Source organism: Lepisma saccharinum, chromosome 3 (genome assembly GCF_977018435.1).
Source record: "Lepisma saccharinum chromosome 3, izLepSacc3.1, whole genome shotgun sequence".
Classification (NCBI taxonomy): Eukaryota; Metazoa; Arthropoda; class Insecta; order Zygentoma; family Lepismatidae; genus Lepisma; species Lepisma saccharinum.
The window spans coordinates 20,904,399-20,932,306 of NC_139231.1; the positions used below are offsets into that span (position 1 = coordinate 20,904,399).

General features: G+C 38.1%; 1 protein-coding gene across 1 annotated transcript in view; it reads left to right on the forward strand.

Moving 5' to 3' along the window:
* Positions 1-27,908, forward strand: part of LOC145984934 (pickpocket protein 28-like) — a 328,930-nt gene that overhangs the window by 274,685 nt on the left and 26,337 nt on the right. Inside the window, exons 9-10 of the mRNA XM_083118345.1 lie at positions 20,043-20,313; positions 23,344-23,406. Coding sequence (XP_082974471.1) covers positions 20,043-20,313; positions 23,344-23,406 — 334 coding nt within the window. The remainder of the gene's footprint in view (positions 1-20,042; positions 20,314-23,343; positions 23,407-27,908) is intronic.

Below are 27,908 nucleotides of genomic sequence, written 5' to 3' on the forward strand. Positions count from 1 at the left end.
ATTCTACGACGACGTGATGGAGGTGTTCAGACTAAAGGATCGTCGGATCGAGTTACAGAATAAATGAGAATTTTCATTAAGTAATACATACATATGCTATTATATATAACATAGAGTGTGTGCATTTTGTGTTTGAAATTGAGTATGCCCATGCATGACTTACATTCAAATAGATTCTATTTAGTTAAAATATCTTTGGTTTTTCTTTATCCAATATTCAGATCAGGTTTATCTAAGGAAGGCTTACACCATTCATAGAATCACGCTACGCCACTGTTGTTAGGGTTATATGCTCATTAGGCAATAATGCAAACTGAACCTTGTGGTGTTTCTTTGTAAACTATTTAATTGGTAGGTTAAGTGAATTTGCTTAAAGATTTTTGTCTTTATCTTAAGGTTCCATTGTAATATGTTTTGCTGTATATAATGAACCTTAATGACTTGATATCCGTATTGATATGGTAATTTGACTCTTGTTGACTAGTCTCATATGGTTGTGCTGAGAGCTGGTAGTTCGTCGCGGCGCCGCAACGGCGCTGATCCGAGTGTATATAAGCAGCAAGCTCGAGCCGAGGTAGTTAGTTGGTGAATTTACAGCAACCAGATGAGAACCTGAGAGACTCTCATCTCCCCAAAACCTTCCTGGGCCTGATGCCGGCCTTTGGCCGAGACGCTTTGTCGGACCCTTCTAGTGTTGCCCACGAGACGAGACTTTGGCCTGTCTTGTCTCGTGGAAATGCTGTGAAATGCTGTCTCGTCTCGAAAATATTCGTTTCTCTCGGGACACATGATCAATCTCGTCTCGTCTCGAATTTTTAAAAGCCTGTCCCGTCTCGTCCCGTGGGCAACACTAGACCCTTCCCTGAGGTCTGATCCCGGCTCCCCAGCCGTGCTGTTCCGTCGGACCCTTCCTATATTTCCTCACATGGAGGGAAAACATATATATGAAAGAAATATAAAGGGAAAAACAATAAATGAATGATCCCCTGTCCTCCCAGGCCTGATGCCGGCTCCCCAGCCGTGTCGCTTTGTTGGGTCTCTCTCTCTTTCCGGGTTCGATGCCTGTCCCCGTATATTTTCGGGACAGAGTTGTCTTGTCGAACCGCTCCTTTATCACCCGGTTTTAATTATTATATATTAATGTAGTAGGGGCGCGTTCTTAATTGTTCCACCTTCAGTTTTAATTAAAAATCAACTAAGGTGTAATTAAATTCAAGCTCCTAGGGTGAAGGTAGTAGATGCTAATAATACTGTTCAGAGTAATGTGTTAAACAAGTCAATTGTAAACTAGTGGCATCTGTAGGCCTCTTATGTAATTGAACTTCAGAGTGTTGAAATGTGATTGTAGTATCACCGTTTGGCGTTCTGAAGAAAAATGTACAAATCGTGAACTTCACGCCATCTTTTGGGCAGCTAGTAAATTAAGAACAGTATTAATAAATGGATAATTTGTAAGGTAATTTATTGTTTAGTCACACCATGCCTGGTAATAGTTTCTGTCTCTTTTATCTCGTGCTGTACCTTGATCTTTAAATCATTCTATTCAATTTATATAGTTCCGTTTATGATTTCTGAGCCTTACCTTTTGTATTTAGTGTTCTAAACCCAGCAAGCCCTGAGAGTATATGAGTTTTATGTTTTCCGACAAAGAAATTAGTTAGCAGCAATGGGTAAACTTGCACCCCACACACGCCCTCCCCTGGGTCCAATGTAAACGAAAACATGTTGCAAGTTTTCTTTGTCCACAACGTGGGGTGCGTGTTGCATCATAGAATGCCAGAGAAAAGGCTAGTTAAAGAGATATACAAATGGAACCCAATAGGAACGAGAGCAAAAGGCAGATCAAATAACAAATGGATAGATGATGTTATTAAAGACCTGAAAGATATGAATATCAACAAATGGTGGAAGTGCATCCAGGACAGAAAAAATGGAGAGAAATTGTTGAGAAGGCCAAAACTTTCAGTGTATGAAGAAGAAGAAGACTAACTAACTAACTAACTAACTCTCTAGCCTTCTTAAACCCGAAGGTTCATGTCTGCAGCAACAAAGGCCGTCCATCTTTTCCTATCTTGAGCAAGTTCTATATACTCTTTTCCATCCCTACCGATTTCCCTTAGGTCCATCTCAACGTTGTCCCTCCATCTTCGTCTTGGCCTTCCTACAGGTCTCTTACCATCAGGTTTCCCAACAAGAATCCCGTAAACTCCTCTTTCCTCTCCCATTCGTGCCACATGGCCTGCCCACCTAAGTCTTCTTGATTTAATTATTCTAATAATATCTGGACATGAATACAAATTATGTACTTCTAAATTATGTAACTTTCTCCACTCACCTGTCTCCTCATCCCTTTTAGGTCCAAAGATTTTCCTAAGGATCTTATTTTCAAATACACTCAATTTATGTTCCTTTTTCAATGTAAGGGACGAAGTTTCACACCCATATAATACTACAGGCAAAATTATGGTTTTGTATATTTTTAACTTTTAGTTTCTTAGATATTAAACGAGAAGACAAAAGTTTATGAAGAGAGAAGTAACATGCATTTCCTGAATTAAGCCTACTTTTTATTTCCTCTTTAATATAATTTTCATTTGTTAATATTACTCCTAAGTATTTGAATTTGGAAACTGGTTCAAACGAGTTGTTATCAATAATTAGATTTTGATTATTACCTAACACTTGGTTTCGGCGTGTAAGCATATATTTAGTTTTCTCTTTGTTAACTTCCAAACCTATCTCTTTAGCAGTTTTGAAAAATATTTTAGCATTATTCTTATTTGTATTCACATCATCCCCCAGTAAGTCTACATCATCTGCATATGCTAACAACTGAGTCACACCATTTAATTTTAGTCCTTCTTTAGTTTCTTTTACCTTCCTAACAGCATATTCTAAGGCAAAATTAAAGAGCAATGGAGATAATGCATCTCCTTGTTTTAACCCATCATGAATTGTAAATTTGTCAGACATATTAATACCCACGCGAATTTTACTTTCTGTTTCACTGGTGCATATTTTTGTCATACTAACAAGCTTCTTAGGTATTCCAAACTCTACTAATATATTATATAATTTATCTTTTTTGACAGAATCATATGCTTTTTTGAAATCAATGAATAGCTGATGGACATTTTTATTATATTCCCACTTTTTTTCAAGTGTCTGTCTGATGTGAAAAATTTGATTTATAGTTGATCTGTTACGTTTAAATCCACATTGATAATCACCTATAATTTCATTAGCATATGGTGTTAGTCTTGTTAAAAGAATGTTAGAAAATATTTTGTATGCTGTCGAGAGTAGAGAAATTCCACGGTAATTATTGCAGTTCATTTTATCACCTTTTTTAAACACAGGAACAATTATGGATTCTTTCCACTGTTGAGGGATTTCTTCTTTATTCCATATTAAACAAATTAATTTATGAATTTGACATATTAATGAATTTCCACCATATTTAATTAACTCAGCTGGTATTAAATCAATGCCAGGTGCTTTGTTATTCTTTAGCCTTTTAATAGCATCTTTAACTTCAGTCAAGTTAGGTTCTGGAATTAAAGGTTCTGCTGTGTGCACTTCATTTACTTCTGATTTATCTCCTACATGGACATTTAAAAGGTCATTAAAGTAGTTCTTCCATCTATTTAGAATATCGCTTGGGTCAGCTAGTTACTGTTTTACTTTAGGTTGCCACCCCTTTCTAAACTCATTTACACCTTTATATAAATCTCTGATATTTTTATTTTTGCTGTTTGTTTCAATTTCGTTAATTTTGCTTTTCAAGTAATCTCTTTTTTTACTTCTAAACGTGCGGTTAACTTCTCGCTTTATTCTATTATAATTGTTTAGATTTGTATCATCAGAGTTATTTAACCACCTAAGTCTAGCCTGATTTCTTATTTCTATTAGATTATGACATTCATTATCAAACTATGGCTTACTTTTTCTCGGTTTATGGTATCTTATACTTTATTTAGCTGCTGATTCTATTGCATTACGTATGTGCTCCCAATTCTTATTTACGTGTGTTTCATTTATATTTTCATCATCATTGAAATCCTGCAAAACATCAAATCTATTTGACAGTTTAATTTGGTAATCTTTCTTAATTATTTCATCAGTAAACTTTTCTGTGTCAAATTTTATAACTTTTAGATTTTGTTGCTTATGATTTATCACTGAGAGTCTTTCTCTTAATTTAGCAATTACTAAATAATGGTCACTGGCACAGTCAGCACCTCTATGTGTACGAACGTCAATTATACTAGTATGCCTTCTCTTATCAATGAGAATATGATCTATCTGATTATGAGTTTTACCATCTGGAGAAGACCAGGTATATTTATGGATATCTTTATGTTTAAAAGTTGTACTTCTCCCAATTAAATTCTTGGAGGTTGCAAAAGTAATCAATCTTATACAATTATCATTCCTTAATTCATGAAGACTTTCTTTACCAATCGTGGGTTTAAATGTCTCTTCTTTGCCAATCTGTGCATTACAGTCACCTAACAGAATTTTCATATCATACTGAGAAAATTTATCAAAGACCTGTTCTAACTCTGTATAAAAATCATCTTTAGTATTATCATCTTTATCTTCCGTTGGTGGATGTATGTTTATTAAAATAATTTTACACCACTTAACCTGTAAAACTGCATATGATATCCTATCATTAATAAATTCTACTGTTTTAAGAGCCGACATAATTCTATTATTTATGAAAAAGCCTGTTCCAGTACCACCATAGAAAAAAGTATAATTTTTAGTTTTACAATTCCCTTCTCCTGGCCACCTAACTTCCTGGACAGCTACTACATCTAATTTATACTTAACTATCTCATTAACTGTACACTGAAATGCCCCATGCCGGTAAAGGCTCAGAACATTCCAGGTGCCTAATTTAATATCCTTATTCCTAACGTAGATCTTATCCTTAGTCCAGAGACCTCCCAAAGTAGTCCCCACCCGGAGATCCGAACGGGGGACTATTTTACCTCCGGAATATTTTACCTTGGGAACATCCATGGCCTTATATTGCTGTTTCTTGATTTTTTTTTTTTACAGTGCAGAGTTGTCAACTCTACGCCTAACCCCCAACATGAATGGAGGAACTACTACACAAGATAAACACAAACACATTAGACAGCACAATTACTACACAAGACGAACACAAACACATTAGACAGCACAACTACTACACAAAACACACACAAACACATCACAACTATAACACAATATAAACAAACTACACACCACAACTACTACACAAGACAAACACAAACAAATTAGGCAGCACAATCACTACGCAAGACAAAGAAAAGATACTAGACAGCACAACTACTACACTTGTCGAGTATAAAATTATATTTAATTTGATACCAATAATAAAAAGCTTGCTACTAAAATTTGCCCTGTTGCGAGTAAAGTTTGAATGCGTGCGCACACTTTCACTCACTGTGTGCGCTCCTCTACTCGTGCTGCGTTCCGCAAAAATGCACACATTTTGATGTTTTTTTTGTTCATATGTGCTACATTTAAACAATATATTTAATATTTTGTAATATTTAGATGTATCGGTGTCAGCCAATACAGTGGTATCGGTATTGGAAATTATCTGCTGGTATTTATTTGACGATACTTTTCCGGCATTTTTAAAAATTCCATGAAAGACCAAAATGCTATGCGACACTTTCGCGCAGTGTAATTATCTTGGAACTTTATGCAAAATTAGAGTTTCTTTCAAAAACATTCACAAGTTTTGTGTCAAAAAACTTAATTTTGTGATAACATAACATGTAATATAATATTCTGATGTAATTCTAAAATATTTTTAAGCAAAAATCTTGGAAAATGGATGTATATAATTATTATTGAGAGTGGAATACGTAATCACTTAACATCAAAATATATTTTGAGCAACTTTTAATTGTTACAGTTTTCAAGCATCGGTATCGGCGAGAGTATTGGTATAGGTTCAAAGTGGTATCGGCTCAGCCCTAGTAATATTTTATAGTACCCCATGTGCTGTAGATGGATAGAATATACAATTTTAATTCTATTTTGAAAATATGAAGATGAGCTGCATGCAAATATTTGCATTAGTTACCTCAGAAAAATACCATTCTTGTCTGTCATTCTCATATTGTTGAACTCTACACATGATTGTTTCAAGTACTTTTTCATAGCCTGGTTACGCTACGTACCTTGAATCTGTGGAGCAGCACCATGCACAACAATAGAGAAGGGGAGAAAGCAAGTGGAGGGAACAAAGCAGTGCTGGTAGCTGCAGCCGCATTTCCCCTCCATGCACTCGTGCACTTATTGGTGGAACCAGGGTTTCGGAGCGGAGGGGATCAACGCTCCGACTGTTGCCAACGCTCCGGAGCGAGGAGCGAGATTCTAAGAAATGGTTCGCTCCGCTCCGGAGCGGAGCGATGTCTTATCCCGCTCCGCTCCGGAGCGGAGCAGCGGGAATCGGAAAATTTCTCGCTCCGCTCCGGAGCGAGGAGCGAAATTTTAGGAAATGGTTCACTCCGCTCCGGAGCGGAGCGATACCTTGTGACGCTCCGCTCCGGAGCGAGGAGCGATATTCTAAGAACTTGCCCACTCCGCTCCGGAGCGACTCCGGAGCGCTCCGAGGTTGGATAATACGAGTGTATATAGAAAACTAACGATCAAAGGTTCCGAGTACATTAGTAATTTTGTTTGTGAAATTTTTACGGCATTTGAAAATCGCCCGTTATTGTTGTTATAAAACTGATTATTACTAAAGCTAACGCCACGGAAACAGTCCAGAAAAATTACGTCACTCACCTACAGTGTTGCCAATAAGCAAGGAATGATCCTTACACAATACACCAGGGAAGGCACAATGAACCGCATACGTACTGTCCGTGACTGTACAACGCGCAATGTGTCGACTGTGAAGCGTAGAAGAAGTGTGGCAAACCTGGAGGGCCAGGGGTGTGGAGGAGGCAAGGGGAAGCTTCGATCTTCACTGGACTGTTTTCGTGAAGAGAGCGATATTATTTTTATTATTATTATTATTACATTTTCATTATCACTTTTACTACTCTACTACTACTTCTGGGGACAATATATTTCAATAGCAGGTGTGTCACCTGTGGTTTTATAAGTTGAGAGAATGGAACCACTCTCATTTCCTGCCACCAGGGATCGCGACTGAAACTCATTTCGGTTCAACTTCTGGTTCCGGCTAAGCACTTCGGCATATCGGCCCGAAGTTACAGTCCACGCCGCGGGAGAAGTGAGTTATTTCGGAATATTGGTTCGAGTAACACTGGCGAAATTACTGCAGAGAATCCATTCGACCTTCTAAAAGGCCAGAGGAAAGGCGAAGCAACTTGTACGGAGGAAGATAAAGGCTAATAGGTGTTCATGCAAAACACTCGCTGGTGCATGATTGTCATATCTAACTTTCTTTTACGCTGGTTATGTATGATACTTTGAATGTAGCGAAAGGGAAAAGTTTAAAGTAATTGGAAATTCAGGTTGCTAATTTTAACTTTTCCATTTTTGAATGTATGAAGTTGAAAATCGGAATCATGCTTATTAATGTTACCGTCGGCCAATAAGGAAACGTTTTAATTTGAAATACAGAGTTTTCATATCTAACTTTTTAAAAATCCTGAGACTAGAAAGTTGAAAACCGGCTTAACCAAAAATGTAAGTTGCCACATTTGGTTTACTTTTATGAAGGTATAAAGTCGAAAATCGGAATGCTGTTCGTATACAGCCGAACAGGGGAATTTAAATAGTATGAAATACAGGGTTGTCATATCGATTATTTTTCCCAATTTTAAAGGCAGGAAGTTGAAATAGGTATTTAATGGTTACATACGTATACTACTGCAAAAATTACAAAATGTCTGTTTGCCATATCTAACATTTCAAGTTTGTAAGCAGTAACCTGGAAATAGGCATGATGGTTATAAGAAAATTGAAAAATTTTGGAAAGACGACGAATGGAATGTTGCTATATTTAACTTTCTGAGTCTAGAAAGCCAGAAAACGTATACGTATAAAATTAATATTTTTTGTATTGAGTACATTGTACACAGCAAACTGAAAGCAAGTTTTCAGTAATGAACAATGTGTAGTCAGCAGATAAGTCGAAACAAGATGTATAAACCTTAATAACCGTGATAAACACAAAAAGTAATATTATCTACTTGGATAGGGTCATGTCCTGAATTTTATGGTTTCATTTTGAAAAACAGGGCTGCGAGCAATACGTGCCTTCCTCACTGATGGCATTTGATTTGATTTTTGTAACTTAGCTTTGAATTTTAGCTAATCGCGACGATGATAATGAGAGAATTGATAAATGTGTACTGAAAAAAAAAGTAGCGCCCTGTACCCCGATAACATAGTGGTAACAACGTCTCCTTGTAATGAAGGGGCACTTGGATCGATACCCGGTGGAGGAACATAGTGGCTCGAATCCCACTTTAGGTAGGATTTAAACTGTAGGTCTATTCTCGATAGCGTATTGTTGAGTCTTAAATCCACCAAAAGTTCATAACAAAAGGCATTGTTTCAACGTATGTTGAATGTATAATTGCAATGTATATTGTGATAAATTAATCCTTTAGCAAATATACATTTGTAATTCTGTTTAACAATAAGAGATGCCACTTTCCTTTAAATCTATTCACAAAATCATAAAAATACAACTCGGAAATTCATTTCCAAATGAACAACCTCTTATGCATATCTTTTACGTATGTGTGTGTGTGTGTGTTTTTTTTCTGAAATCTGGCAAAGTTCTAATAATGTATTCACTTCATAAATGTCTATTACATAACAGAAAGCATCATTGGGTATTCAATATCAGACGAATAATGAATTCCATGGGAATATTTCAGCGAGCTCTCAACGACAAATGGTGTTGGTTTGACCCGCGTTAATGTCATTGGTGTTTCCTTTGTGTTTGTTTCTCTATCACAGTATAATTCTTTTCCATAGTTTCGGGGTCCTATTTTTTTACCGACTTATCTAGGATTTGTTTAAAATTACGGATCATGAGAAATGTACGATTAAAGGCAAGGTAAAGTCCGGAAAAAACAAATTGAAACTTATACTTAGTTGAAAGGACAATTGGTTATTGTTGATTACAATTATAGAAATAACTTTATCGAAATACTTGGTTTTCTTTTACATACATATTTCTAATTCGTTTTGTGCACCATTCCATTCCTACTTGAATATGTAGACTATAAATAAAAACTCTGCATGGTTTCCTTCAATTCATTATTACAGTATAGATCTTCCATGATTCTCTTGGCTTATGATGCATAGAATTAACAATTACGGATTTTTTTCGTTCTTTTATATTGATTTAACAAATCTAGTCACCTTATTATTATATTAAATGATACTGGTTGGAATGATTTCTCCATTCGCATGGACGTTCGGAAATGGAGGGGGCCACGCCACCCGGAAATTAAAGGTAATCAAGAAGTACATATTTCACGCATATAATTTCATTTCAGTCACAGTAATATATGTTAATTATTGCAAGGGCGTTGCAGGAACATGATAACTTCAAATTGTAGAATATTTTTAATGGGAGTAATACTATTTTGGGGAAATTCTGCCTCATTCTGGCCCCCTCCCTTGGACAAATATCTTGCTTGTCCCTTCCTGGAAAAAATCCTGAAGACGTCCATGTATCAGCGGCGTTAAAAATTTCATTAAATGTCCATACATCACCGTTGACAAGCACACATAATATGCATGTAATGATACAAGAGAACACAGCTTTTAAAGGCTTCTTTTTATGACAGTGAAGAGAAGAATAACACGCGCAAGTAATAGTAATACTTTTAAAAGAGAACAATCTAGCCAGAATTGGTGTAGCATAATTCGAATACAACTGGCAACACTTGATCTGTCTGGTAAAGGCGATGTCTCTACCATGTACGGATAAGTCGAACGCAACGTACAGCGCAGCGAACGAAGTTCTCAACCCCGAAAGCACACACAAACAAGCTATGTACCAGTTTCACCCTCCTCCCCTCTTGAAAAGGGCACAAGACCAATGAGCTAGCCGATTGCACTGAGTCACCTGCAAGGAACACGGAATACGGCACAAAACGAAGCTGTCTGTTGTATGGGGGAGGTGGGTCGGAAAAATCCGTAAAGCAGAAAAAATTGATTGCTCGAAATTATTCGTAACCCATTCAACACATAACATTCAAACTCTTATATCTAAGAGTCACAATACAAAATTTGAAATACCCCACGGATCCCTGACGTCATAGGGTGCTGTGCTGTAGAGCGACCACAAACAAAAAAGCTTCGGTCAAAAGTGTCCGCGCACCTCCTCCTTCACCCGTTCGACTAGGGCCATAAGGAAGCATGATTCACTGTGTCCCTCCCATCCAAGCGAGGGCGATCATACAGACAAACAACTAGAGTACGTGGAAATAGGACTGCAGGCTCTTTTCCATATGGTCCCATTATAACCACTCCGTCACGGAAGTCGGCTTTAACGCGCCCATTCCATTATTCATAGTTGCATTACAGCATTCGTGTAAAAAAAACTCCTAAACGGATCGGAGCGTGCTGTCAAAAGCACAACGCTCCGGAGCGGAGTGCTGTTGCCTCACGCTCCGCTCCGGATCGGAGCGTGCGTCTAAAAAATCTGAACCACTCCGCTCCGGAACGGAGTACTGCTGTATCACGCTCCGCTCCGGATCGGAGCGTACGTCTCAAAAAGCTGAACCACTCCGCTCCGGAGCGGAGTGCTGTTGTATCACGCTCCGCTCCGGATCGGAGCGTGCGACTCAACAGGTCGAACCACTCCGCTCCGGAGCGGAGCGTGTCTCTCAAAAAGCTGAACCACTCCGCTCCGGAGCGGAGTGCTGTTGTATCACGCTCCGCTCCGGATCGGAGCGTGCGATTCAAGAAGTCGAACCACTCCGCTCCGGAGCGAGGAGCGGAGTAGAAATGACGCTTCGAAGTCGCTCCGGAGCGCTCCTTTAGTACGCTCCGCACTCCGCTCCGAAACCCTGGGTGGAACTCTCTGAAGTCCTACTTGCGCAGAAGACTTGTTTTTTTTTAGTCTATTTGGCACTCAAAGCTCAAACTAGTGGATTAGTGAAAAAGATAGAAGGGATGACACTACTGTAGAACAATTTTCTACCACCAATTGAAATTTCACTGACATTACCGTTCCATTGGCTGTATGGATGGTTGGATGACGTAGTGGTAACATTGTCGACTTATTACCAAGAGGACTAGGGTTTCATACCTGGTGGAGGCACATACAACACCACAACTTCTACACAAGACAAACCCAAACACACTACACAGCACAACTACTGCACAAGACACACAAACACATAACAACCACTACACAAGAAAAAACACAAAAGCACAACTACTACTACACAAGATTATGGGAAAAAAGAAGAAGAAGAAGAGAAGTGCAATTTTTATTCTGTTCTGTATGTAAGCTGAATTCAATTTTGTGTAAATTCTTGTAAACTGGTCGTAAAGATATTAATGTTTTGTGATTGAATCTTGTTTTAATTGGAAATATATCACTCATATATATGGCCGTTATCATTTGTGGAACAACCACAATTAACGCTTAATTACAATGTTTCAATCTCAGTAATGGCCCGACCAGTGGTAATGCAATGCATATGAAAATGATGGTCGTGGAATAGAAGTAAAATTTCCATGTCTCATCTTTGCACATTGTGCGAATTGAAAGAAGCAGACAGAATTATCTATCTTGACAACCGACTCCCATGTTTTTAGCCTCGAATGCACGTGGTGGAGCAAGTTCGTTTTGTCGTCAAACGTCGCCTACCTGCTCATCGAGCTGCACGTCTAACCACTAACTTGACACGGAGAGCGAGACGAAAGATTTCGTTACTAAGCGAAGGCACGTCCAGCGAAGTATTCTACACACGCTGCAATTGCCCACTGATTATTTCAAGAGTTGCAGCTGTGAAACCGACGAAGGTATAAAAGAATATCTGAAGTTCGATGTAGCTACACGTTAATTGTTGAAACCGCCAGAGCTAGTCTACATCAAGATTAATTGATTTTTGCGAAATAACGCACAATTTAGATGAGGCCTTGTTCGAAATACATAAAGTAATGTAATTTGGCATGGTGGCTTGTGATGCACATATTTTGGGCAACTTAATGCATAGATATCACTAGCAATCACATTTCTTTCCTTTCATATGAAGTTAATCGCGGGTGCGTTATTGTTGTACAGAGAGGGGACGGGATACCTGGTTCGAATGATTCGTAAGATCTCATCGCCTTCATGGAATGGTGCTCACTATTTCACCCATTCTGACTATTTAAATGCTGAGAAGTAACATTCGTGTAAATATCGGACAAAGGTTTGAACATACCATAAAACTACAATACAGCAAGAAAATGGCTATTATTAGTAATATGACGAATATCCTATTCCTTCGGATCAAAGGAACACACTACCATTTTGTGTAGTGTAACAAACGCCGTGTAATGAGGCGGTAAGTTATGGAACTTGCCTGCAGCCCCCGTACTCTGAGATTTGCCGCGTCCTGCCATAAGTCATGCACGCATTTACCATATTAGGAGTAAATATATAATTAATATATCTGGTTATATTTGAGGTACATACGTCAAACTTCTGGATTAGGATCATATGAGTTGTATCAACGGTCTCTTACGAGCTCATTGAATTTGTAATTATACGCTTCAAGTTTTGACCTTTCCCTGAAATTTTCATTTTTGAAGTATCTTGTAAAGATCTGCGTTTGAGTTTCCCACAGATGTGCAAAAATAATATAACTTCAAAAACAAAAAGAATATCAATATTATGTGTACATTTTATTGTGAACTGCACGGTGCCATTAAGAAAATAAATTATTATTAAAAAGTAGAAACTTGAAGCTTTACAACAAGGCTTACTTGACTTTTCTCCTCCCACCGAATACAATTTTATAATATGTAAACCGAGGGCTTAATACAGTATATTTGACGCCGATAGTAGTGGCAAGTTATGAAAGATTATGTAAACTTTGAGAATACGAGGTTCAGCACAGATGTGCGATAGGGAATTATAAAATTTCAAGATAATTATTTTTTAGTGGAAAGGAAACACGAATTACGGTTTACGTCAAGCAATGAAATGAAATTCCCCGTACATATTAATTCTGTCATTTATTCTATTGTGTGAAAAATGATTGCGTTCTTGTGCATCACAAAACAATTTTTATTGCATAAAAATTAATTTCACTTATTTTATTTAAATTTCGTTCATTCAAAACAAGAGTTTAGACATCAGAATAAAATTTGATATCTGTTATTTATCCTTTTTCTTGTATTTTTATTGTACGCATAACAAATTAAAAGACGTCAAGAGTTGCCTTGTGTGGCGTAATGGAAAACTTGTCTGTGGGAAACATTTTGAAGAGCCTTCGGACCTGAAAATTATGTCGTTAACAATACTAGCGTGTCATTCCCTTGATGTAGTGCTAGCGAGGAGCAGCATATACTTGGCTAGAAATTTCGTGCGGAACTTACGTAGAGAAACCAGGAGGTGGTCAAACAGGGCACAGCTGAAAACCAGAAGGAGATGCAAAAAGTATGCAAAGTCCTTCTTACGAGAGTTTATCGACCATGTCTGTTGTAGTTCACCATGAGGGACATCAGGACTGGACCTACAGTTTAAAGTGGGATACGAACCACTGTGCCATGTGCCTCCACCGGGTATCGAACCCGGGACCCCTTGATCACAATGTGACAATTTTAACTTACCATTACAACATCGGGGAAGCACAAAACTTGTAAAGGAGAGAATGCATTGGCGTCCCGTGAAATTATTTTCGCCCTATTAAATCAATATTTATTTCAGCCTGCAAAAAAATTGGATCCAAAAATGTTCTTCCTCGCTTCGCTCGCAGTATATCATTGTTCTCAGTAATTACCAGACAGAGAAATTACTCTTGTCTTAATTGATTTTGTTTTGAGGAAAGGTAGCGTGCACATTTTTGTGAGACAATTTATGTAATTTTAGCTGTTAGTTTACAATAAGGTAAAGGTAAAGTGTTCCCCTGTGCATAGCACCACGCCATGAAGGCGTATAGGGGGTGTGGGGGTAACGCCCCACACTTTCTTGATCCGGTCGTGAGTGGGGGTGATGTGATCAGCATCACGCCCCTGACCGCTTTTACCCCCCAGGGTTTCCCCCAGGTACCCATGTTATTCGACGCTGGGTAGGCGCCGGGGCCGCTTCCACCGTTAGAAAAGTTCCCGGATTTGAACCGGCCGGGGATCGAACCCGGAACCTTGAGCATGGTAGTCAGACGCGTTACCGACTGAGCCACCGCGGCCAGTTTACAATAAGCGAAGTAAAATAAAGCAAATCAATAATAATAATAATAATTGATTGATTGATTGATTTAGTTTATTGTACTTCGCGTTTTGTGCCTCTTGGCTAATTTGCGAAGATGGGGATGAGTGATGAAATTAGAGTAGTATTGATCCCAGCCAAGCTCGGTCGCTATTTAATATTCACAGTTTATTTGCACGTACTTATAACTAATTTGCATGTACTTATAACTAATTTGCACGTACTTAGAACTAATTAGCATGTACTTAGAATACTTTACATTTATGTATTTGCTTAATTATAACTTTTATGAATATATAATTATTTATTTTATGAAAAATATGTATATAGAAGGTAATTAGAGGTACTAAACGCTATGCATATGGTTTTATATTCATTACTGCAAAGTATGTAATGTATCAATCGATAATATTAATGTTTATAATATTGAAAATAAGTTTTCTATGGTTTATGAACCGCTATGAACGGTGGTAATGGGTGTAGGTACAGGTTCAATTACGATTGGGGACGGTCCCGGTACTCGAACCCGCGATATGTAATATTATTAATTAGTACTATGCAATTATTTCATTATGTTATAAAAGACGGTGGTTTCACACGCTAGACAGAATACTGTCTCAGAATCTCGACTCGGCGGTGAAGGTAGACGAGAAAGGAATTTGGGGAAGTGCGGTGAAGGTAGACAGAGAGAGAATGAATTAATATTCCGCGCAGGTAGAGGAGAAAGGAATTTGGGGAGTGTGCGTTCAAGGTCAAATGACGTCAGAACGTCAGAACAAAGGAAGAACCTGATTGACCAATCAGAGAACGCGTCGGTAGATTTTCAGAACCGGTTTTTCCAAGGTTAACCAGTACGCAAGAACAGGGGGAAAGCTATGCAATACTGTAGGGCAGGGGAGGGATTGATCCAGACAACAAAGGATGTCTGGAAATTTCGCAGCAAGTGTCAAATCTCTGAAGCTATGCGTCACTTGTAGAACTGGTTTCCGCCGCCAATTAATATTCCGCTCAGGGTTGCCTTCAAGGCACAGGACGCTTTAGCGCAGGTTTTTTTTTATCTGTACTATGAAGAAGGGAGAGCTATCAGGGACGGGGCCTACAGTTTTCACCATTTGCTTTTATCACGGGGTAACGAACCTAGGACCCTTTGATTATTGATTTAGGTAGTAAATGTATGTTACTGTGTGCTATTTAATTAATTTTGAGTTTATTTTTTACCAAACTTTGACTTTATGTCAAACATTTTCACAGCTTGGACGGTTTCCTCATGCCATTTTAGCATCTCTTCTCTTTCTTTGGGGGACTTGGAATCTATATCATAATATTGAATATCAGGGAATGGACCTACATAATTTTGATTTGCAGGGGTTGAAAACAAATACGGAAAATCGCCTTTCTGCAAATCTTCCGCTAGTCCCAGACTTGCAGGCAGATCTTTCAATTTCATGAGCATGAAATTCAAGGAATCCCTGAACACTATTTTATTGGTAATTGACATCTCTATTATTTTTCTGCCCTGCATAATTACGGAGGGGGTAATATTCTCTTTAGTAATCAAATAATTTAAAACAAAATGAGAATCATATCTTCCTGCATTATGTGCAATACACACAAACCCTTCCCTCGGAGTTTGAATATATTGCATAAATTCTTGAATATTGGGGAAAATATGAACACGGGGACCGCACGTCTCGCAGAAATCAGCATCAGTGTCTTTACAGACATGACAGGCTTGCTTAGCAACAGCCAGATTAACTTCGTGTTTCTGCTCATTCTCGCCCTCTACCAGCATACACTCAAAATCATAGAAAATATAAAGAAACTTTGCACTTGGTTCGGGCTTAACAGGCTGAATATAGCATTTGTGTGCTGGTTCTACAAAAGCATTACAGCTTTTACAAAAAAATTCATCGCATTTGTGTGGTGTTTTGCGCTTTCTTTTGTTCACTACTTTGTAACAAACGTTACATTGGTGTATAGTTTGACAAACACTGGATTTCCGCCCTTCTGTACGCAAATGATTTTCATAATATTCCGGGGACAGAAACTTCCTATTACATGCAGTGCATTTTCTGGGGATAGTGTTAGTGGATTCATCACTATGAGTGTATTCACACAATGAACAATACCTAGTGCATTCAGTATGTTGATATTTATTATTAAATCCGACTTGGCATTTGGGGCAGTAGTACTTTTTCACAATAAGTGTGGGGACAGAATTAACTATATCAAAATGTTGATTGTGATACAGTAAATTAATCTGTTTAGGGGCGAACAGTGTTGACCGAATAACTTCATACTCCCTTTCCCCCTCTTTCATTGAAAACACTACAATTTGGTACTCTGGTCCCAAATAGTTCTGAAATTTAACAATGTCCTCTACAGTGCATCCATTGGTTGGATCAACGCGTGCTTCATGGCATAACCGCATAGCCGCTTCTTTCAGTTTATTATCAAATATTTGAAAGGATTGGGATTTGTTTCTATTCTTGTCGACTTTGACTTGGGCAAATACAATAGCGCGTGGCAAGCATAAATTGTCATCGTTAGTCATAATAGTAAAAGCACTCTGTCTCTGGTTAGGATTGTTTATTGATAGTAAAGGGGCGTATTTTCTGTAAAGTGGATATTTTCTCTTCCCTCTACCGCGCTTGGGTTCAACAATATGCGCCATGCATTTCAAAGAGTTATCTACAAAAAAGGATTCATTGCTGTTCAGCACTTTGGTCACATAGTGTTGAATAATCTTGGGATTTAATGCCGAAAGGCGGCGCCAAGGGATATAAATATCCTTATTGGTTTCATTGCCGAAAATAATCAAACCAACCTGACTGTCCGGTGCCACATCAAAAAAATCTTTCTCATTAGAAATTGAAACATAGACCCAACCAAATATTCAGGGTCCCCCACAACCTGATTAAGCATTTCAATGGATACCTCCCGCCCTACCATTCCGAATCGTCTAAAATATCTTTCTCTTTCATCCACAATTGAAAACTGACTTGCCCCCACCCCTAATTGACACATTGCTGTTTGCACTGTCTCACAGAAAAAAGTCGGATCACATGAAGGGATATCGTCGTGGAAAATAACTCTGTCACACATATCATAGTATGCATTAACGAGTTCTAGTGGGGAAGTATACTTTCCAGAATGAAAATTACATATAATTTCGTTCGAAGTACTCACCGCAGTGTGGTTAGCCTCGTTTGTGGAGCTTGAAGACGCCATTTTCAGTAACAGATCCTTCCAGTCACACGTACAGAGACAATAGAATCACCTGTAAAAAATAGAAAAAATAGTTGTAGTACTAGTTCATATTACACATATTTGTTTCTTGCTTCGGTTCATTATTTAAATTACATATTATTTAAAACACAATACATATATGTAACAATTCACTTACCTTAATTATAGCTTCTTTTGAGTTCTTTGTCTTCAAATCTCAGACAATAATCACAAGTTGATATCTTTTCTGACACAATGGTTCAGAAACTCTTCTCAAACTAACATCTTCTCGCTTTTACGCGTTTTTTTATACTTCATAAACAAAACTGACGCGTTCTCTGATTGGTTGAAATAAAACCGACGCGTTTTCTGATTGGTTGAAATAAAACCGACGCTTTCTTTGTTCTTGCGTTCTAGTTCACCTTGAACTCCTTCCCATCATCCTTTGTTCTAGTGTTCTCGGTAACCTTGGCATACTTTGACAGAAACATGTCGTAGCATGCAAGCGACGCGAAGTTTCAAAAAATTTGACCCTTGCTGCGCATTTCCAGACATCCTTTGTTGTCTGGTTCAATCCCTCCCCTGCCCTACAGTATTGCATAGCTTTCCCCTGTTCTTGCGTACTGGTTAACCTTGAAAAAACCGGTTCTGAAAATCTACCGACGCGTTCTCTGATTGGTCAATCAGGTTCTTCCTTTATTCTGACGTTCTGACGTCATTTGACCTTGAACGCACACTCCCCAAATTCCTTTCTCCTCTACCTGCGCGGAATATTAATTCATTCTCTCTGTCTACCTTCACCGCACTTCCCCAAATTCCTTTCTCGTCTACCTTCACCGCCGAGTCGAGATTCTGAGACAGTATTCTGTCTAGCGTGTGAAACCACCGTCTTTTATAACATAATGAAATAATTGCATAGTACTAATTAATAATATTACATATCGCGGGTTCGAGTACCGGGACCGTCCCCAATCGTAATTGAACCTGTACCTACACCCATTACCACCGTTCATAGCGGTTCATAAACCATAGAAAACTTATTTTCAATATTATAAACATTAATATTATCGATTGATACATTACATACTTTGCAGTAATGAATATAAAACCATATGCATAGCGTTTAGTACCTCTAATTACCTTCTATATACATATTTTTCATAAAATAAATAATTATATATTCATAAAAGTTATAATTAAGCAAATACATAAATGTAAAGTATTCTAAGTACGTGCAAATTAGTTCTAAGTACGTGCAAATTAGTTATAAGTACATGCAAATTAGTTATAAGTACGTGCAAATAAACTGTGAATATTAAATAGCGACCGAGCTTGGCTGGGATCAATACTACTAATTAGTGTTGCCCACGAGACGAGACTTTGGCCTGTCTCGTCTCGTGGAAGTCTCGTGGAAATGCTGTCTCGTCTCGAGAATATTCGTTTGTCTCGGGACACATGATCAATCTCGTCTCGTCTCGAATTTTTAAAAGCCTGTCCCGTCTCGTCCCGTGGGCAACACTACATGAAATGATGAAATTGATGAATGGACATTCACAAACAACCAAGCCCGAGCGGAATTCGAACCCGGGACCCTTGAATAATAATAATGTTATATTATTATTATTATTATTATTAACATTGTTATTATTATTATTATTATTGGCATGTTTATCCTGGTACTTGCACCCCCAGACAAAAAATCGTGGTTCTAGCATTTATGCTAGCAAAAATGTTAAAGGAAATGCTTTCGTCTAAAGCCGGCTTTACTCTACAAAGTTCTCAACCTCAAGTCACCTTCCCATCTCCTCTCGTGCTTCCAATTTCTTCACGAATTTCACGATCGCGACACCAGATTATACAGCTGCTCATCTCTCTCTATCTCCGTCCAAAAATCAAACTTCTTCTCCTACTCTTTCTGCGCATCCGCTGTAAGGCTTTGGAATCAGTTGCCAGAAAGCACCAGAACAGTAAGCTCCGTCGCTTCCTTCAAAAGACGTGTTCGTCACTCTCTTCAGAGTACTCGATAGATCTTCCCCTGTCAAGCAGACTGAAAGGCATACGCAAGTGAATCAATTCTTAAAATACCTTGTAGTTACTTGAATAGAATTTTAAATTATGCATTCTATATTTCGTTTTTGTATATTACGTATTTTGTATTTTGTGTGCTATATTCAGCAAGCTAAGACTTGTATGTGTGTGTGTGTGTGTGTGTGTGTGTGTGTGATGGTGTGTGTGTGTGTGTGTGGACATATGTGAATTGAATATTTGCACTTTGTGTTTAGTTTACTAATGTATAATTTTATGCGTATGGTTGAATGGAAGAAAAGGCTTTGTACGGTCTTATCTCCGCCATTTAAACCAAGACGCTAATAATAATGATAATAATATAAGTTAATTCAATTTCATTTTTTTGCAGGTTCAAGTCCACAGTCCCGACGACTTGCCTAACATGCTGAAGGACGCAATAGATGTGGCAGAAAACAAAACGCTGAGGATTGTTGTGTCGCCCATTGTTGTGAAGGCGGACAAAAGTCTGAGAGGCTACTCGTACGAGCGGAGGGAGTGCGTCTTCCCCGAGGAGAAGCAGCTCGCCTTCTTCAAGCCTTACAGGTGGATCAACTGCGAGATGGAGCGCTTCGAGGTGATTTCCGCCAAGTTGTGCGGCTGCGTTGGTCTTCACGTGCCGCGTGAGTATTTGCACAGTTTAGCCCAGTCAATAAAGGTTTCATGTCGAGAATAAATCCGTAAAAGCTGAATTTTCTTAAGTTGTTAGTACACTACTCCCCGCGGTGCTAAAGACTTATTATAGCCGCCTCTTCCCCGACGCTATTATAATTTGTAAATATTTGTTTTGATAGGTTGAGAATGTTACTTGTCTATTTATACTACTTTTGACACAGAAAGGATTGTTGAAAAAACTTGTAGAATAGCAATTACAGCTTTTTAAAGTTAAGAAATTAAAATGCAAACATTAACGCAGCACATTTAACGGCACATATGTAATGAATCATAAATTAAATTCAGACGCGCAACTTCTTTTGCATAACCACAAAATATTTTGTCATTTAAAATGGTGAATTTATTTTGTTTATTTCATTATTTTGATTAACATATATCTTTATGATGTTTCTTGTTAAGGCTCGACTCGACCTTTGGCCGTCGCGAAGGCAGCTTTTTTCGAATGTTCCTGTCCTTTAGAAAAACTGCTATGATATATATATATATATATATATATATATATATATATATATATATATATATATATATATATATATATAAAAACATGGGGGTAACAGTTGTATAAGTCGGAGACGGATTTCTTCAAATTTACAGGAGAAAAGACGAGAAAGTACTTACGGAATTGCGTTCTTGAGGACTTTCTGAAGCCGGGGAAATTGTTCTTTCGAATCGTTCAACTTATTTGGCCTGTAAGTAAGGTATTTTTCGTCATTCATGCATCTCCATTGTACGATAGCTCGTGCCGCCATTACCGTCGACTACGTGAATCAAATGTTCCGTGCGTTCGATTATGTAACCCCCTGTCAGTGTAGCAACCACGCGGTAGTTTTACAAGATGACGTGTGAGCGGGTTTTTTTTTCCAATTTAAGGTAACACTCTAGTTTACGTCCTTTTCCTAAGGAATACGTGTCATATATCGTTGGAAAGCTTATTTTATAAGGAATTCAACAACATAAATTCCAAAGCGAGTAAAAATTTCCTGAAGGAGTAAATCGAGAAAAACCGATGTTGTCCGGATATGCGCAATTGAACGTACTGAGGAGTTTTTTTAGATGATGAAGCACATATTTAGGGGTGAAATGAGTGCTAATGGAACCTAACCTAACAGGCCTAACCTAACCTCGTAGGCATACCTCGACCCCATGAATGGATAGTGGGGCTATCGTGAACAGAAAGTGTAAAAAGAAAAAGGTACTTACCCGAAGAGATGCCGGGTGCCGCACCACGATCGCGCACCGCGAACGCAAAGAAGCAATCACCATGCAGATAATTACGTAAAGTAGAGTCTAGCCTCAATTTTCGCTTAAAAACCTTTTGTGAATAGTTTGTGCGGCATTTATCGGTTCATAAGTTTGGAAACACTGCACATCAGCTGACGATAGACAACGTGAGTCAAAATTTGCCCGCCGAATTAGCAACGACCAATAAATGATTATAATGTTAAAAATAACGCTTTTTTCATGGAAAAAAAAGTGATCCCCAGCCTGAAAAATGTTCTGCTATGCATATGAGGTAAGTAGCAATGATTTGTATTTGAAAATAAACGAGTTTAATGTGTCTCCGGCTTATACAACTGATACCAAACATGGGCTTAGGATTTATTATAGAGCATTCACGTGAATGTTCAAACGGTTTGCTCTTACTGTTGCCTAGATATTCAGAATAGTTTAATAGCCTTCTGTAGGCACGAAACTATTGCGAATATCTAGGCAACAGCTAAAGCAAACCACACGAAGATTCACGTGAAAGCTCTGGAATGAATTCTAAGCAGATTTTACAATACAATAGCAGTGTTTCGAAAGGAGAGGAAAATTCGGAAAAAAGCTGCGTTGGCGACGGCCAAAGTTCCAGCCGACCCTTAAAATTAACCTCTATTACATCACGAGAAACTGAAGATGAAAATATATTAGGTACCAATATGATTTTCTCTGTTCGTATAATTTTAATAAATACAGTATTGGCCAAATTATTGGACTCATTGAAAAAAGAAGCATATTTACTTGTATTCAAAGTGTTCTAACTAAATACGTATATGGACGATTGTAAAAACTTTTTATGGTATTAAACTATTTAATATTTTGATATTAACCAAACCTTTGTCTGCTTCGATGTAATCTTGTTTCCCACAATTCTTTCTTTTACGGTGTCCCAAGAATAGATGGCAGCACGATTTTTTGCATATTCGCAAAACTGCCTGGAAGAATACCTACATTGTTTATCTTACATTGTTTTTATGTATGCTATTTTTTGGTTATAACAAAGGAAATAATATTAATTCTGGTTGTTATAAGAGTGTTTTTTATTTATTAGAGTAGGCACACACAGGAGATGTACTATGTAGAATGTTCAGCGAACGATTTCACACAGGTAAAACAGCGCCAGCGAAAATGCAGGGGAAGCCAGGCCGGCTCGGTAGCTCAGTGGTTCAATAAAGAAAATTTAAAAAGAAAAAAAAGGTGGTAGAGCAATGGCACGGATTGCCAGAGACCCGGGTTCGAGTCCTGGGCGAGCCTGCATTTTTCGCTGAAAAATCTACATTTTTTTTATTTGTATCTTCGGAGCAACGGATAATTTCATAAACCACGTGGTTTGAAGTTTAGGAGAAAGAGTGAAAATAAATTGTACACAAACAATAATTAAAATTGGCTCAAAAAGAGCCAGGTCATACGAAGTACTGACAGTACTTGCAGTGTGTATAACAATGCAATGTGTATCACAAAACTTTAAATCTGTCAAATTTCTCTACATAAAGTGAGTTAATCTGTGTTTCATTTTTTCAACTAATGAGTCCAATAATATGACCAATACTGTACAAATGAGTAATCCCAAACATCTATGATGAAATTTCATGAACCTATAACTTAAGAATTAAATCAGGTAAGCTGAACGTTTTCTTTTCTGTTTTTTTTTTTAAAATTAATATATACCATAAAACGGTTTAGATATTAGTATAACTATTTGTTAATTTTTTTTCCAGGCCCAAAAACCATTCCATACTGTGGTGCAAGGAAATGGAGCTGCAGACTTGAATTATTTGAAGGTACGATATTGTCTTTATAAAACGGAAAACTTTTAGCAGAGTTTGTATATATTTGAACCATGAGCTTGCGGACGTGCTGAAAAATAGAGAAAATATAATGGTGGAATTTGCACATTTCAACATTATATTTGTCAGCATGTGTCGTCCCAAAGTTAGTTTCTCCTCGTTTTATCGGGAACAGGTTTTATATCTCAGGGCTTGCTGGGTTAAAACACAACTCTGTTTCAAGATCAGATAATGCTTTATAATTACTTATATTATTAGGAAATGTAACAGCAAAGATTCACGGACTCTGGCGGACATATCGTCTACCACTTCACAATGTGTCGTATCTAAAAAAGAGAAGCGAAATTTGAGATATTTCACCCACGTGTAGTATGGTTGACCCCACAATCAGCAGTTTTCGAGACATTCAATTTTTTTTGATTTGTCAAAGTGTCGTATTTCAACATTTAGCGAAAAAGTGATTGTCGTAAACTGATGAAAATTTTCCAGCGTAAACTGAGATAAGCCCGTCTGCTTCCTTGTTTGTAAAGACCATTTTTCTCGATAGAAAGTTACTATTTTTGACATTGATCGACATGTTGGACATATTGTTGCAAGTGAATGGTTTCAACTTTGTCAGAGACCGAGAAAGAAACACCAAAAGGCTATACAGCATTAACAGTGGTACTTCTGAACGTTCTTTACAGTCTGTTTACGCCATATATTTCCTATACTTGCTTAGCTCCAGTAATTTTGTTACCAGAAAAGGATGATGCAAGATGGATTTAGAGGCAAGACGGTATTTGTCAAGAATGTTGCATCTACTGAAGACTTAAAACAAGTTATCAAGTTCAAATGTATTTAAAGCCTGATCAAAAGTAGTATCACAGAGAAACCTATGTTAATACAGGAACCGTGATCGCTATTGACAAGGGGAACAACGGAAATTCCTCATCTGCCAGTGACGTTACTTTGTCGCAGATACAACGTCAAACGAAGAAACCTGCTTTTGAGATTTGACCTGAATTCATATGGCAACTTCTCTGCTGGTTGATTGATTTGATTGATTGATTTAGTTTATTTTACTTCGCGTTTTGTGCCTCGTGGCTAATTTGCGAAGATGGGTATGAGTGATGAAATGATGAAATTGATGAATGGACATTCACAAACAACCAAGCCCGACCAGGATTCGAACCCGGGACCGTTGGCGTCGCAGCGCGATATGCTAACCTCTCGGCCACAGGGTCGGGCTTCTCTGCTGGTGATACCGTACTTACAAACATGCAACCATTACGTGGGGCCATGGGGGATGTAAGAAGGAAATCCTTAGTAAGTGTACCAAATGTATGTGTTTTGTGTGCTGGGATAATTTCAAAACAATGTAAGCTGCAAAGATAATCATAAACCAATTACGATGTTGGAGAAAACAACCACTCCCTTTCGGGATCAGCCAAAGAATCCTGAATATTTTTAAGTTAAGGGTTTGCTACAAAATGTCAGAGCAAGATTGATTTACAAAATTAACATATATAAAGAAGCTGATAGACTAAGAAGTTAAAGTTGGAAAACTAAGGACGAAGAAGTATGTTCCTTGGCAGCGTCTAGGATAGAGATATAATGAACTTGAGTGTAAAAGAAATGGAAGTAGACGGTACTACCCTTGACGTCGTTTTTCATCGATTATCTGTCATTTTTAATTATGATTAATGTTTTTTAATTCAGTATCGAGGGTGACGCTATTGTTAATTAATCTAGCGCCACGTGTCGTGGGTGGAGGAGGAGATGAGTCACCGATGACTCATGCACACGTGTGAGTTTGAAATTAATGGTTTTCCATTAGTGCACAAAAGATACTATTATGTATTCCGTTTTCGGCCTAAGCTAACCTATTGTTGTATTTTATATGTGTGTTTCTGCCGGATATGAGTCACAGATGATTTATACTGACGTTGGAGTTTGGAATTAATGGTTTTTCCATTAAGGTACAAAATACACTTTCGGCCTATTCTAAGGCCATTTTGGCGTCGGTGGTGAGTCATATTTGGTATAATTGAGGAGCTCGAACGGTCCTGGGTAGAGCCTAGAAAATATTAACCAATGAGAGAAGGTTTTTAATAAATGATTCAACCAATCAGAGAAGAGTAATGAAAATAATATTTATATTGACTGGCCTTTTGTCTAAGAATCTATAAATATCGAGCGGAAGACGAAGCGGTCCAAGAGAGTTCTCAAGTGTTTGGCTTGAAAGACGTACTGATTTTTTAGCGTGACTGAGTTGTTGCAGTGCAACTAAAGGCTTTTTAACTTGGTAAGTATTTTTTTTTGTGTACTATTCTTTATTTCAAGTTGTTTTTTTAACTGCCATGCAAACAAAGTTTAAGCGTTTTGCATTATTTTTGAAAATATTATACAAAGAATACTCGAAAATAACACTAACAATATGTATTGTTATTGTTCCAGGTTCTGTCACTTTCTCTGAATTCCACATCTGAGGGAAGAATGGCTTCCAGCTCCAGGTCCAACAGCAGTGCGGTGAGTACAGCCGAATCCATTTTAACCTATTTTAACCTGGGATATTACACTTCTCCAGAAGATATTATAAATGCATATTACAACTTTTGCGAGAGGGTGGTTATTTACTACGATTATCCATATTCTGATCCGACTTTGTTTTGCGAGACTGCTCACAACATATTGAATCAAATTGGTTCGGGCGAACCCCTTTTTTCAATAGCGGGGGAACGGAACAGATATTTCAGACGCTTTGCTATGCTAGGCAGGGAGGTTTCTTTTGATATCCCTGCGCAGGTAGTCGGGGACCCCCATTCTTTTGTCAGATCGATGTTCCAGTTCATGATGAGAAGGGTTTTTTATGATGTTGTACCCGAGAGTCAAGTTGGGGTGATTATTTCTGCGGGAGGTAACGACAGGGATATCTATATCCCTTGGCGTCGCCTTTCAGCGCTAAATGTGGACATTATCCAGCATTATGTTGCCAAAGTGCTCAATAGCAACGAGTCTTTCTTTGTGGGGAATACTATTAAATGCTCGGCGCATATTGTGGAACCTCGACGTGGCAGGGGTAAATTGTCTCTCTACAGAAAATACGCTCCGTTACTAACAGTGAATAATGCTAATCAGATTCAGAGGGCTATCACTGTAATCCACAACGATGATAATTTGTGTTTACCACGGGCAATTATACTTGGCAAGGCTAAAATCGACAAAGATACTAACAAAATCCAATCTTTTCGAAGGTTTGACAATACATTTAAAGAAGCCGCTATCCGCTTGTGCCATGAAGCAAACGTCGACCCTTCCAATGGGTGTACAGTAGAAGATATTATGAAGTTTCAGAATAAGCTAGGGCCAGAGTACCAGATTGTTGTTTTTGCAATGAAAGACGGGGAAAGGGACTATGAGGTGATACGGGCTACTCCGTTCGCCCCTAAACAAATCAATTTGTTGTATCATAACGAACACTTTGACATAGTCAATTCAGTTCGGAACCTGCTTGTAAAAATTTACTACTGTGCAAAATGCCAATTAGGTTATAATAACAAATATCAACATAGTGAGTGTACATTACACTGTTCCAAATGTGAAGGTAGTCATTTAGAGGAAAATACTAACTCTGTCCCTCGAAAATGCGGAGAATGTAACCGTACGTTTCTGTCTGGAAAATGTTTCCAGAATCATTTACGTACGGTAGGCCGTAAATCCAGTCTGTGTGAATCCATTCACCAGTGCACAATCTGTTGCAAGATTTTTAATACAAGGACCCGTAAAACTCCTCATAAATGTGAAGAATTTTTTTGCAAAAGCTGTAGTGCGTTTGTCGCCCCTACCCACAAATGTTATATTCTCCCAGTCAAAATAGATCCAATCAGTAAATTTCTGTATTTTTTTTATGATTTTGAATGTATGTTGGTTGAAGGGGAAGTTGCACAGAAACACGAAGTGAATCTGGCGGTTGCCAAGCAGGCTTGTCACGCGTGCAAAGACTCTGAAGCAGATTTCTGCGAAACGTGTGGCCCTCGTATGCATATTTTCCCCAATATTGAGGAATTTATGCATTATATTCAAACACCCAGGGAAGGATTTGAGAAAATTGTGTGCATAGCACATAATGCGGGACGTTACGATTCTCATTTTGTACTGAACTATTTGATCACTAAAGAAAATATTATGTCTTCAGTAATTATGAGAGGGCGTAATATTATTGAAATGAGCGTGGGCAAGAAAATCATTTTCCGTGATTCATTAAATTTCATGTTAATGAAATTAAAAGACTTGCCTACAAGTCTGGGTCTCGGTGATGAACTGCGTAAAGGCGACTTTCCCTATCTCTTCTCTACGCCTGAGAACCAACATTATGTGGGGCCCTACCCTGATATTTCTTTTTATGACGTGGACGCCAAGTCCACTAAAGAATGGGAGGAAATTCGCAAGTGGCATGAGGAAACTGTTCAGGCTGGGAAAATATTTGATTTCCAACAAGAGTTGCGTCAGTATTG